The sequence below is a fragment of the Microcaecilia unicolor genome, chromosome 12 (assembly GCF_901765095.1).
Source record: "Microcaecilia unicolor chromosome 12, aMicUni1.1, whole genome shotgun sequence".
Lineage (NCBI taxonomy): Eukaryota > Metazoa > Chordata > Amphibia > Gymnophiona > Siphonopidae > Microcaecilia > Microcaecilia unicolor.
Window position 1 is genome coordinate 31,218,175 of NC_044042.1, and position 14,171 is coordinate 31,232,345.

General features: G+C 44.8%; 1 protein-coding gene across 1 annotated transcript in view; it reads right to left on the reverse strand.

Annotated features, from left to right (window-relative positions):
- The window catches only part of USP2 (ubiquitin specific peptidase 2), a 70,315-nt gene that overhangs the window by 27,678 nt on the left and 28,466 nt on the right, over positions 1-14,171 (reverse strand). The window contains 4 exon segments of the mRNA XM_030221301.1: positions 2,000-2,110; positions 2,456-2,567; positions 3,594-3,717; positions 9,197-9,247. Of these exon segments, the coding sequence (XP_030077161.1) occupies positions 2,000-2,110; positions 2,456-2,567; positions 3,594-3,717; positions 9,197-9,247 (398 nt within the window).

Sequence of the window (14,171 nt, forward strand, 5' to 3'; positions counted from 1 at the left end):
ATGGGGGCACTCAATGAAACTGCATGGAAATACTTTTAAAACAAATAAGAGGAAATATTTTTTCACTTAATAGTTAAGCTCTGGAACTCGTTGCTGGAGGATGTGATAACGGCAGTTAGCATATCTGGGTTTAAAAAAGGTTTGGATAAATTCCTGGAGGAAAAGTCTATATTCTGTTATTTAGATGGATATGGGGGAAGCCACTGCTTGCCCTGGGATTGGTAGCATGGAATGGTGTTACAAATTAGATTTCTGCCAGGAACTTATGACCTGGATTGGCCACTGCTGGAAGCAGGATACTGGGCTAGATGGACCTTCGGTCTGTCCCAGTATGGCAATACTTATGTACTTATGGTCCTCCCTAAACCAGGAAAGGACCTGCAGATGCCAGAATCCTATCATCCAATATCGCTGCTTAGCTTTGAGGACAAGCTATTTACAAAGATAATGGTCAATAGACTGATAATAAAGCAGGCATAATTTGTGCCAATCAGGCAGGATTCGCATGGAAGAGGTATCCAGTTAAAAATGTACGGAAAATTCTGACCTCTTTAGAACAGGCCAGGGATAAGGAGGGAGCCTCTCTGCTGATTAGTTTCGAGGTAGAGAAGACAGTCAATAGAGTACACTGGGAATATATTTTTGTGACTTTAAAGAAATATGGGATAACAGAACACTTTAGGGAGACACTGCAGTGTTTTATTCATCCCATGAAGCTGCAATCTGGGTAAACAGAATGTTATCAGAAACATTTAATATATAACGTAGAACCCAATAAGGGGGTCAAGTGGCAGCCCTATTATTTGTCTTGACATTGGACTCTTTCCTTTGAGAGGTGAACAAAATACAGAAATACCAGAGGTAAAAATTGGGCAAAAGGAGTTTAAAATAGCAGCATTTGCAAACAATTTGTTGGTCCACATCGTTGAGCCTAGAAGATCCTTCCAAACATTAATCGAACATTTTCGATTGTATGGTAGCTCTTCAGGCTTGAAAATTAATCTGTTGAAATCAGAAGCATTAACCTTGGAGTAAGGAAGCAAAACTGGGGAGGGTCTTTCCCATTAAACTGAGCCAACGAGTCTTTCCACTATCTGGCAATAGGTTTATCAGAAGACTCCCAGAAATTGAGCAGAGTATGTGACTGCAGGACAGACGACTGCACTGAAGCTAAGTACTCTACTCTAAAGTTTTGAACTGAGAATGCTTCTGTAGACATTTGAACACCTATTACCTGAAGTTAGTGGGGTGTAGTTTTGCACATTTTTGTATAATATTTTATGGGGGAAGGTTTTTTCAGCCAATGATGAGGAACAGAGCGTACTGATCGCTTGTAGCTCTTTCGACCAGATGGTCTGGAGCTCCTTGAGGCTTTTTCCTTCCTTCAAACACAACGTGCTCTATTTTCATATTTATTTGTTTGCCTCAACAGTGGGTCATCCTTGTTTATATTTAAGATTTTTCATTCAGAGCAATGACATACCTAGTCTTGCTTTTCTCTCTCCCAACCTTACCCCACTGATCCCCGATGAAATGTCTAAATATAAACTCCAAAAAGAAAAAACAAAAGCAAAGGTAACAAAGAGGAGTCCCAAAAGGTGAATCTTTGATGGTGTAAAATGCTTTATTTTGTTGAATAAAAAAACTCGACGCTACACAAATTCGTGTTTCGGCCAGGGGCCTTCTTCAGGTATCTGATCTCATAACTCTTTCTCAAATAGAGTGATCTTAAACTTGCTTACACATCTTCAGGATGCGGCTGAGATGAAGAAAAAGTCTTAATGTGCAAACCTCAAAGCACAATTCTAATGTCGCTGGTATCAACAATAATACTGGCAAAATATCAACCCCCTTCATTTTTAACCGAACTAAGACAGCATGAATGATGCCAGAAACATTTCAGCTAAAATGTTTCTGCTGCTACAAACAAAATGCTGAATTTGAAGAGGAACCCTGTCATTTATCAGCCTGCAAGTAAGTCTCTGCCTCTGACACTTACGGGAGATGATCAAGGTCGCCAGAGGGAGCTTTGGGTCTCACTGTGACACGATTCAACTCATTGTGAAGTCCATCCAGGAGAAAGCGCAGGAACTCCTGGGCATCCTGCTGACTGTGGGAAGCAGGAAATAGAGGGAGGATGGAAATAAAAAAGGGTAGAAAAGGAGGAGGTATGAAAGGAACGCAGAGAAGGAAGGAGAAAAACAGGGAGGTTGATAGGGGAAGGACGACAAACAGAGAAAGACAGCAAGAATAAGAAAGAGAGTGTAAAAAGAAGGGGCAAGAGACGGAGAAAAGAAAGAATAGGGTGAGAATGAAGAGGAGAAAGTGAGGTGAAAACAAATAAGGAGAAAGGGAAATAATATAGATCAGCATTTCCAAAGAACACTCTCCATTAATACCATGTACTCCCACTCCCAAACCTGGCCCATTCTCAAACAGTCTATGTGTTACTCACTTGTAGCCCACAAAGCGGGGAGCATATTTCTGGATCTGGGTCTTGAATTCTGATGGACTCACCACTTCATTGGCAGATGAAGTCCACATTGTTTGTATTAAATGTGCAAATGCTAGAAAGAGTCACAGACAAGACAAAAAGTCATGGGAATTCTCTTGGTCACTAAAGGAAGAGGATGTTATAAGAGCTTTCATGAGGATTTCTTTGATCAACAACTAAAAAGAAGGGAAGTTATAAGATATAAGGGGACAAGATTTATTTTTGTTTCTAAGGATGAAGCATGTGAGAGAGCAGTACATGTGACTACAGAATAGATGGGATTTGTTTGAGTTTTTATTTTGTTCAATTTGATATTCCACTTTATTACAGTCAGTACAAACCAGATTATAAGAAAATATACAAAAATAAAATATGTACATCCTATATAATAATTTGCTCTATGAACATTCCATGAGGCTGCCTGCGACCGTGCCTCGCTTCTGATTGGCTGTGCAGTGCGGGCCCAGGCAGTTTCCTCGAACGCTCATGGAAAACCTACTGAGACTGCCACCCTCCCAAACCGCCCTCCCGAAATCGCCAACCTACCTACCCCCCCTCCTCCTCTTACCGGGGTCCCGGCGACACCAGTGAAGGGCGAGCAGGTCGACGAGTCTGCTGCCTTCCCTTCTCTTCGCTGTCAGCTCTGACTCTGGTCCCACCCTTGCGGAAACAGGAAATGAGGGCGGGACCACAGTCAGAGCTGACAGTGAAGAGAAGGGAACGGAGCAGACTCGCCGAGCCTGCTCCCTCTTCACTGCTGCTGCCGGAACCCAGTAAGAGGAGGAGGGGGGTAGGTAGGTTAGCGATTTCGGGAGGGCGGTTTGGGAGGGGGGGAGGGGAGGGTAGCAGAGGGGGGTTGGCGATTTTGGAGGGGGGGGGGCGACATGCACGAGGTGGGCTGGGAGGAGATCTACAAGCTGTGCAGTGGAAGTGGAGGGTTGCGTTGGGGCAGCATAAGGGCTATTTACTGGGGAAAAATGACTACATGACCTGTTTGGATATTTGGGTGGTACAACTAAAATTACAAAAGAAAACATCAGGATAGATGGATGGAGCTTTCATTCCCAGCTTCCCAGCTCCCTTCTATCAGCATCCTTACCTTCCATGAGAGCAGTGTTAGTGCGTCGAGCAGTGCTCAGGTCCCGGAAGTATGATTTCTGCAGACAATAATCCCTCAGCTCTTTGGTGTTACTCAGGCACTGCAGGATTGAATTCATAAAGCACTAGAAAACAGAAAAGACAGACATGGCATTAGATGGGGGAGGATCACAGCACACAATGTCTGAATGCATGCTACAACCATAGGAGCCGACTCTGTGGGTGCTGTGGGTGCTTGAGCACCCCCCAATATTGAGAATATTCCTTGTATGTATCCAAGGAAGGATTATTTTCACTGGGCTTAGCACCCCCAATAATTTTGAAAAGTTGGCTCCTATGGCTACAACAATAGATGTTAGCATGTGTATTAAGTGTTGGCATGTCTATGAATGTTACTATAGAGGAAACTTTATATTTTTTATGTGTATAGCAAGCAGAAAATGGCTCTTTAAAAAAACTAAACAAGTGTATAAATCTGCATTCTAGTATGCAGGTCAACAACAGCCCATGTACAATATGGAATCTGAATCTCCTGGGGATGGAATAGCAATGCGCACATGTTCTTAATAGAATTCAATTTATACACGTGAAGGGCAATTCTATAACATGGTGCCTACGCTTTCCCATGCCACATACGTGTGTCAGAGACACCCAAATGTGCATGCACACTAGGCACTATTCTATACGGTTACACCTAGGTACTGTAGCGTGTACCTGCAAAGGTGCACAAAGGAAATGGCCCCAAGTACTTGAAGAACAGGATGACCCTTTACACACCTCCAAGGACACTATGGTCCTCCCAAGGGGTATCCCTAACCACACCCTTTCTAAAAGACATTACAGGATGTGATACCCACAAGCGAGCCTTCTTCGGAGTACCCCCACACTCTGGAATGCACTGCCTGAAAGGCTCCACTTAACACAAGACTATCTCTATTTCAGGAAGCAGGTGAAAGCTTGGCTCTTCAACCAGGCCTTTAATGGAAGAAGTAACTAACTTGTTAGTCTCACTCACACATACACAAAGAGTGACACAGGTTACATATACTGCAGCAGGACATGTTTATCCACTCCTACCCTAGCTGAGATAACATTTAATCATCTCTCTGACCTCATGTGCAACTTTCTCTAAATTAGTCACCTTATTTGCTAACTCCTCATACTCTCTTACCTATCTATATGTTCCATCTTTGCTTATACCCTACGCTGTCTATTAAAATGTTCTATTACATATTGTGTTGACATTGTAAGTAGCATACTATGCCATACTTTGTATTGTTATTTGAATATTGTTACTGCTGTAATTGTCTATTGTTTATGTTTGATTTATTCTTACTTTACACCGCCTTGAGTGAATTCTTTCAAAAAGGTGGTGAATAAATCTTAATAAATAAATAAATGTGATTTCTCTGGGAAAAGGCGACAAAAGTCAACAGAAACAAAAAAATGAGGTTTTAATTAATTATGTTAAAGCAAACAATTTGTAATGCAACAGTCCAAACCCCATTCTTTTATGTGAAAAAATAAATATGTTACAGAAGTTCAGACATGTAACTTTTGCAGACCGCTTATAAACTCACGACAAAACGGTCATTCTCAACATTTTATCTAAGACTTTAGTCACCTTTTCCCAGAGATAGTCACATATGTGGGTGGAGCATGAGGGGATTATGGGCGTTTCTACAACTTACCTGTGTAACCAGCACTAGCTAAAGAGACTGTGGCACCCTGAGCCAACTTTTGCATCACCCCACCACCACCACCAAATTTGGTATCTCGGTTTGTCAAGAAACGCCTAGCACCCACCTAGGGCTAATCCTGTGGCCACCTAGAGGATTTGTCCCAGCACTGCTTAGGCCCACTATCATCTGTGCACATGCTCTACTCTGGCATACCCTTCCTCCCACCTGCTGGGTTATGCTTGCCTCTGGGCAAGTCTCCCACCCGCAACTTAATTCCCCAGTGGTTTCTAAGGACACTGCGACCACACTTCCAGGGGTCCCACAGTTCCTAGAAAGCACCCACAGATCCAAAACACAAACCACTAGGATTCTTAGTCAGTCCAGGACAAACACAGCTAATAAATGAATTGATTTATTATCATAACTAGTTAGAACAGTGAATGGATGAACAAGAAAAGGTGTAACTGGCAAGAATAACAGGTAAATTAAACAGGAATCAATATTAAACTAACTAAACACTTATTCACTACCTGAGTAGTACCTGAGGAGTTCAGGAAAATTAACTGCTCACAGGTTTTGAACAGGGTCTCAGTATAGAGATCTGTACCTTCCACACTCCCACTCTGAGACTAAAGATTTTCAGCAGATTCAAAAAGAGCCTACAGCATAAACTCTGAGGGGCTTTTGACCAACAGCAGTGCAGATTACAACTGAATATTTTCATTTTTTACTGTGGGCATAGCCCCTTTTATTTAAACCGTTTGGAGTCTTTGGCTGATACGGTATATAAGATTTCCTAGGTTAATGTTAAATTTAGGCATGCATGACATAGAATAGGGCTCACGTAACTCCTAATTACTGCCAATTAATGCCAATAATTGGTTGTTAGCACCTAATTGAGCACTTGGTTTACGTACACATCTGAGATCTCTACCCAGATTTGGGTAACCTATATAGAATCCAGGAGACAGGGATTCTTCTAGTGAAATGTGTTGCAATTTGCAGTTACCACAGATTAACCTGGGATTTTACCGTACGGTAGCTGAAAATGTTACGTGGTGTTCCCACTGTTATTGCAGGTCATGTATTAATGTTCCCATTATGTGCAGTACTAAATAAGAGGCGATAAGTGGTCCTACATTAACTATGCATTAGCCAGTCAGTGCACGGTAAGTGTAACACACTAACTGCTTAACGGGTCCGTGCCCACACCACCTCCTCTGAGGGAAAAAAAATCTGAAAAATGCAGTAATGTGCAGTTTAACACGTGGAAACAGGCAAACTATGGTAGAACTTCTTAATGTGGCAGCACGGTAGCCTGTTCTGTGCATTAATCGAGCATTAGGGGTTTACTGGGAGTGGAGGAGTAGCCTAATGGTTAGAGCAGTGGCCAGAGAATCAGGGGAACTGGGTTCAATTCCCTCTGCAGCTCCTTGTGACACTGGGCAAGTCACTTAGGGGCCCTTTTTACAAAGGGGCGGTAGAGCTACCGCTGCTTTGCCGTGCGCCAAATTTGGACTACCACTGGGTAGTTCCCACCTCCAGCGAGCGCCATTTCTGACGCAGCAAAAATATTTTTTAATTTTTGAAACACCAGGGCTTACCCGGCAGTAAGGTTACCACCAGTTTAGGTGTCACCTATTTAGGTGACAGTAAAGGCTCCCTCCAGAAATGGCCGCACACTAATCCCTATGATTGGCGCACGGCCATTTCTTTTTTTGGGTCGAAAACAACTTTTTGCCCGCTGCAGTAAAAGGGGGCCTCAGCATGCAGCAAATCCACACACTGACGTCACTGCAGGCCCCCTTTTACTACAGCTTGGTAAAAGGGGCCCTTAACCCTCCAAAATCTTAGATTGTGAGCCCACTAGGGACAGAAAAAGTACCTGCATATAATATACAAACTGCTTTCGTTGTACCACAGAAAGGTGGTATATCAAATGCATGGCCCCTGACGCTGCTGAATATCGACACTTACTGGCGATTTCTAAAGTGGGCAGGAGACAGGAATCTGAGGGTGAAGTTGGTGAGGAGCTGGTAACTATGAAGGCTGCTGGCCACATTCAGTGCCACAGCCTGTGTAGCTAAGTAAATAAATATTTATTTATTTGCTCACACCTTTTTCAGTAGTAGCTCAAGGTGAGTTACATTCAGGTACACTGGATATTTCTCTGTCCCAGGAGGACTCACGATCTAAGTTTGTACCTGAGGCAATGGAGGGTTAAGTGACTTGCCCAAGATCACAAGGAGCAGCAGCAGTGGGATTTGAACTGGCCACCTCTGGATTGCAAGACTGATGCTCTAACCACTAGGCCACTCCTACACTCCATATAAACAGCCCTAAATTCAGTTGCTTAGCTATGCTGGATGCTGGTACCAAATAGCTTCCATATAGCAGCCGAAGATGTGGATGCACTCCTCTCTCTCCCACTTCTCCCAACATGGTCTAATCCCCCTGATATTAGATCCCTCTCTCCTGAATCCCCCCTCCCTAAGATCAGAACCTCACCTCACCTCAGAGATCAGAACTCTCCTGCCAAACCCCCCTCAGAGATCAGATCTCCCCACCTAGAGCCTACCTTAGATCCCCGGTGGCCCAGAGAGGTAGCCCTGGCAGCAGCGATTCCCACTTGTTCCTGCCCCTTGCGGCTCCATCAGGTAAAATGGCTGCCACATGCTCTGCTAGAGGTCAGCCTTCTATAAGTTCAGTCCAGTCAGACTCAGATATCCAATGCTGGTGCCTGGACGTGGCTCAGCATTGAACATCCAGGTCTAACTTAGCCAGTGACACTCAATGTTTAAAAAAAAAAATACTGACCACTACCAGCTGAATATTGACCAGATATAGGTCAAAAAGAAACTGCCTTTGGCTGACTTTGATATATATATTTTTTTGTATTATTTGTATGAAGTCTTTATTGAAAGAAAATACAATTATCCAACAGAACAAAGCAGGGATGGACCCCATATTCTTACATAAAATGGTCATACCACATAGCAAGGGCGTAGCCAGACAACAGATTTTGGGTGGGCCTAGGCAAGAAGTGGGTGGGCACCAAGTGTTCTCCCCCCACCCCCAAAAAAATATCTCAGCTAGTGGGAAAACGCTTCTTTCCACCTTGGCAGTCTGCAGCAGGCATGTACTGAAAACTGAGCATGTGCAGGTGCTAGTATCATGGAGAGTAGCATTTTCGTTAACATCAGGGGAAACGCTTCAGCTGGTGGAGCTTGGGATCCCCAGCAGCTAGCGCTAAATGTGTGCTACTGTTGGGTGGGCCTGAGCCCTAAGAGGGTGGGCCCTGGCCCACCCAGGCCCACCTGTGGCTACGCCACTGTCACATAGCATAGGCAACATTTTAGTCAACACAAAGCACACAGAACATCACATTGCCATTTCAGTAGGCCCGAACCTGGACACTGGTTTGCCACTATGCATGAACAGACAAACCCTCCAAAACTTCAATCTTTATAGAACTTTTACAATTATAGAACAGATCTCATACCCCTAACCTGCTGACTTTGATATTTAAAGATAAAGCTGCTGTAAAGTGTCTTTACTTTCTCATTTACAGAGCCTCAGGAAAAATCCTCTTTATTTATTTATTTTTGATACTTGGAACAATTAGAGCCACTGGTATTTAACACAGTGGCTTCCTGCATCTGTGTACTCTACATTTTTTTTTGTAACATTTTATGTTGTAGGGTGCAGAGATGCCTCAGTAAAATTAAAGCTATGGGTTAAAAATGTACCTTTATCTGGTCTGTCCTGAAAGTATTTCACACATATCCTTGGGAAAAGAGCTATCCCACCTCCCTTACTCCCTCTGAACAGGTCCCAGAAATAATGCTCACCATTTTTTGAGTACTGTTTGCTCCTGCTCCTCCTTACCCAGAGACCACCACTCAGGATATACCAGACTTACCGTATTGCCTAGATTACGGAGACCTGTGAGGCCCTGAACAGTCTTGGAAGGCTGTGGGGAAAAAAAAAAAAGAGAAAAAGGGAAACCATGAGATGAGAAAGCAAAGCTCATTTGGAGGGGATGCCCCCCCTCCCAAAACTCATGTCTCCTAGAAGGTACCTGGTCAAAATAGCCCCATCAAAAAAAAAAAAAAAAATCAGACAAAAAAGCCCTTGACAAAATAGCCCCAGACATATCAGCCCCTGACAAAAGGGCCTGCCCAGAATTTGGCCCCTGATAAATGAGCCCCCTGAAAAACGGGCCTGCCCTCAAGTATTTTACCTGTTTTGCTCCTGCTCCTGCAACTGTGCATCTTTCTGAGTTCCGCTGCTGCTTTGAGTCAAGGTATGTCTCCCCTTTGCCACCCCAGTTTCAATGCTCACTGTCAGAATACCTCCTGTTCACGGTTGCCAGATGGGCGGTTTTCCCGCCCAATTGGGCGGTTTTCCGCAACCCGCCGCGGGAAACTTTTGCCCGCGGCGGGTTGCGGTTTTTTGGGCTTGTTTTGTTTTTTCTGTGCGGGTTTTGGGGCGGTTTTTCGGCAGGCGGGGGTGGGGCTAATGGCAACAGAGGCGGGGTTTGTGACGTTTTGGACGGGATTTGTGACGTATTGGGCGGGGCGATGACGGTGGGAGCGGGGCTGATGACGGCGGGGCGGGGGTGATGACGGAAGAGGTGGGGCTGATGACGGCGGGGGCGGGGGTAATGACGGAAGGGGCGGGGTTGATGACGGCGGGGGTGGGGGTGATGACGGCGGGGGTGGAGTGTGTGCGGTTTTTGGCCGGGTTTTGGGCTGTTTTGTGTGGGAATTTTTTTATTTGGCAACCCTGCTCCTGTTTACTAAGGTGGCTAGTGTTTTTAGCGCATGTTAAAAATTAGAAACACCCATGGGTGTTTTTAGCACGCGCCAATTTTTAGCGCATACTAAAAATGCTAGCGTGCCTAAAGCGTGGCTTAATAAACAGGGCCCTAAGTATTTAATTACATCTGTTCCTAACTCAAAGTTTTACTGGCCTAACATTATATGATGTATTATACTTTCTGTTAATATATTTTGAACACGTTCATGCTTTTCTAATTGTTATGCAAGCCACGTTGAACCTGAGTTCTACTCGGGCTAATGCGGGACATACATGTCATAAATAAATAAAAAAATGAATGTTTATATGTATGTTGGACCCCCAGAGGGAGGGAGACAGATTTTTTTACTATACTTCTTATTTTTGTCAAGGGCTATTTTGTTATAAGGCTATTACGTTCCGGGCTATTATGTCGGGGTGCCTTCAGCTTAGTGAGCTTCCTTCAAGGAAGTGCCCCCCGTCAGTACCAGTCTAGATTCTGGAAGTATGAGCTTGCTCTCTGCCAGGGCCAGTCTACATGCTGAAAGTATGAGTTTCTTTCAAGCAGTGACCCCTCTCAGTGCCTACCTAAACTCTGGACCTGTGCTCAGGAGTGCCTGTTCCTTCTCCCCACCCCCAACAGTTACACAAGTTACAAGGTCGGGTTGAAAGAAGGTCTCTTGAGTTCAGTCATCTGCTGATTGCCTAACTACTCTCTCTCTCCTCAATAATCCAGGAGAATGTGAAAATAACCTTTGCATCTCTAGTCACTTCTGCATTTGTGGCTAAAATTCCAGAGATGGGCTGATAATTGCAGGATTAGCACTTTCCCTAGTAGTTATCCAAATCAGACTCAACCAATACCGTTGTCCTCCAGAATCTTGTCCAGTTAGCATTGTAGCCCTAACCACTTCTGCAGGCAAAACAAACCAGAATTTCATCACACTGCATAAAATATCCTTTTCTTCATCAAGAGGCGGCCTCGCTTTCTACGCAGCGGTTTTGATTAAGTTTCATATTGCTTTTCAGCCTTTTGGCTAAAATCAAGCATAAGATCTGAGCTATGATGATTCTGTTTTGGCCTTTTGGCTGACACTAAGAACCTGTGCAATACACAAGGAAGGAGGGTATTTAACAACCTGACACCATAGGAACAAACATTTAAAATGACTGGGGGTACCAAACACAATACAAATACTCCTCCCTGGACAGTGAACACAAATGAAGATGTTTGTTAAGTACTAGGTGGTGTTCAGCACCCACAGAGCTGGCTCTTTATGCCTGACATCCAACCAGGGGCGTAGCCAGACACCCAATTTTGGGTGGGCCTGGGACCAAGATGGGTGGGCAAAAGAACTCCGCCTTGTCCCACAAGTGATGTGGTCTCTCCCTCTCTTGCCTGCATGCCATATGGACTCTCAAACATCCCCTCCCTCTCCCGTATACCTTTTAAAAAACAGATTTTCACCAGCAGCGAGCAGCAACTAATACACACTGCTCATGTTGGCCCCACACCCTTCCCCTCTGATGCAACTTCCTGTTTCTGCCTAGGCAGAAATACATCAGAGGGAAGGCTGTGGGGCCGGTGCAAGCAGTATGTATGTCACTGCTCACTGCAGGTGAAGTTCTGCTACTTACAAGCAGTGGCGTTCCTAGGGGGGCTGGCACCCGGGGCGGATCGCTGATGCGCCCTGCCCCCCCCCCGATGCAGCGCGGTTCCCCCCCCCTGCGAAAGGACACCCCCGCGAAGGAACCCCCCCCCCCACCGGGTGCACGCCGCCAGGGGGGGGGGGGGGGTGCCACGCGCGCCTGTCCTCTGTTGTTCGATGCTTCTTCTCTGCCCCGGAACAGGACGTAACCTGTTCCGGGGCAGAGAAGAAGCATGGAACAACGGAGGACAGGTGCGCGCGCCCCCCCCCCCCCCCCCCGGCGGCGTGCACCCGGGGCGGACTGCACCCACCGCCCCCCCCCCCTAGGAACGCCACTGCTTACAAGGTATGCAGGAGGGACACTTGTTGGGAGTTTTTGGCTGGTAAGGCTTGGTGATCCCTGCCAGCCACATCATAAGTATGCTGCTACTGGGTGGGCCTGAACCCAAAGTGGGTGGGCCTGGGCCCACCCAAGCCCACCCTTGGCTATGCCACTGCACCCAACCCTAATGATGTGATAATCATAACTACCACAGAAAATATCTATGGTCTTCAGTAGTGCCAGCCACAGAATTTCAATCATGTGAGTTTCATAGGAACACAGGACATGCCATACAGGATCTGACCGATAGTTCCCGTTTCCAAACCCCATTGTTTTCTTTTCCTTCACCTAAGGGTAGAAAGAGACTGAGGATGCTAAAATTCACCTTAACATTCCAAGCTGCTCAGTATTGGAAAGAGCTTTCTCAGATATTTTCTCTGCAATACAACCAAACTAAAGCATGTAATGGACATAACACAACTCTTCCGTTCTCCGATTCCCTAATGTGGCTGTGCCACATGAAGTTGATCTTACCAGAACATCACCCTGTATTTGCTCACACTGGAGCCTGCAAAGGCCTCTCCGGTACTATGTAAGCCACATTGAGCCTACAAATAGGTGGGAAAATGTGGGATACAAATGAAACAAATAAATAAATATATGATATTTAGAAGAAAGGTTAAAACTTCATTGTTTCAGAAATTTGTTTTAACGTAACACAACAAACTTTGCCTGAACCCAAGTAAAACCGAGCTTCTCTGGGTCCCTAACACAAGTGGATATATACCCGACATCAAAATCCGTTTTGGGAAGTAAAAACTCCTGCTCAAATCACAATCAACACTTACTCTGATCCCCCAAATCCAAGCAACCTTCAAGAGCGCTTTCTACTATTTTCGACAGCTATGCTGCCTCTCTCCTTACACAGAGAAGGTAAATCTTATCCCGGTTGTGCATACCATGATAACATCAAGACTGTATTACTGCAATGCACTATACAACAGTCTGACTACAAAGGGCCTGCACCAGCTCCAGTTGATTCAGAATGCAGAAGCAAGACTCCTAGAATTTGAAAGCGACGTGACCACATCACACCATTTTTGCAAAAACTTCATTGGCTACCAGTACAATACAGGGCTAAATTTAAAACTCTATGTCTGATCTTCAAGGCCCTTTGGCCCTGAATACCTGAAGAATAGGGTGATCCTCTACACACAACTAAGGACGCTAAGGTCCTCTCTCAAGGACTATCACTATCCACACCCTCTCCAAAAGACATTACACGATGTGATACCCGCAAGTGAGCCTTCTACGGAGTAGCCCCCATACTCTGGAATGCATTGCCTGAAAGGCTCCGCTTAACACAAGACTACCTCTATTTCAGGAAGCAGGTGAAAGCTTGGCTCTTCAACAAGGCCTTTAATGGAAGAAGTAACTAACTTGTTAGTCTCACTCACACACACAAGGAGTGACACGGGCTGCACATACTGCAGCAGGACATGTTTATCCACTCCTACCCTAGCTGAGATACTTAACCACCTCTCTGACCTCATGTGCAACTTTCTTTAAATTAGTCATCTTACTCTCTTACCTATCTATATGTTACATCTTTGCTTTACCCTTCACTATCAATTAAAATGTTCTATTACATATTGACATTGTGAGTAGTATGCTGTGCCATACTTTGTATTGTTATTTGAATATTTTTACTGCTGTAATTGCCTATTGCTCATGTTTGATCTATTCTTACTGTACACTGTCTTTAGTGAACTCCTTCAAAAAGGCAGTAAATAAATCCTAATAAACAAATTATTTGATTTGTTTTCTTTCTTTTCATCACATCCCAGAGGTCTGCTCTGGTTTGTCTTGCCTTCTTACCCACTTAGAACTGCAAGGTATTAGCGGGATATAAGCTTGCATGGTATGGTATGGCTTAGAAGAGGTACAGAAGAGAATCTAACGGTGCAACCTGTCAGTGCCATCCATGACTTTGGCAGTGTGAGCTTCCTCTGAACAGTGCCAGCCAAGATTCCAGGAAAGCGGGCTTCCTCACAGTTGGCTACTGTAGCCCATGTCAAGCTTATCCTCTGTCACTTTTTTTTTTTTTTTTAAGGGAGAGGGGCATT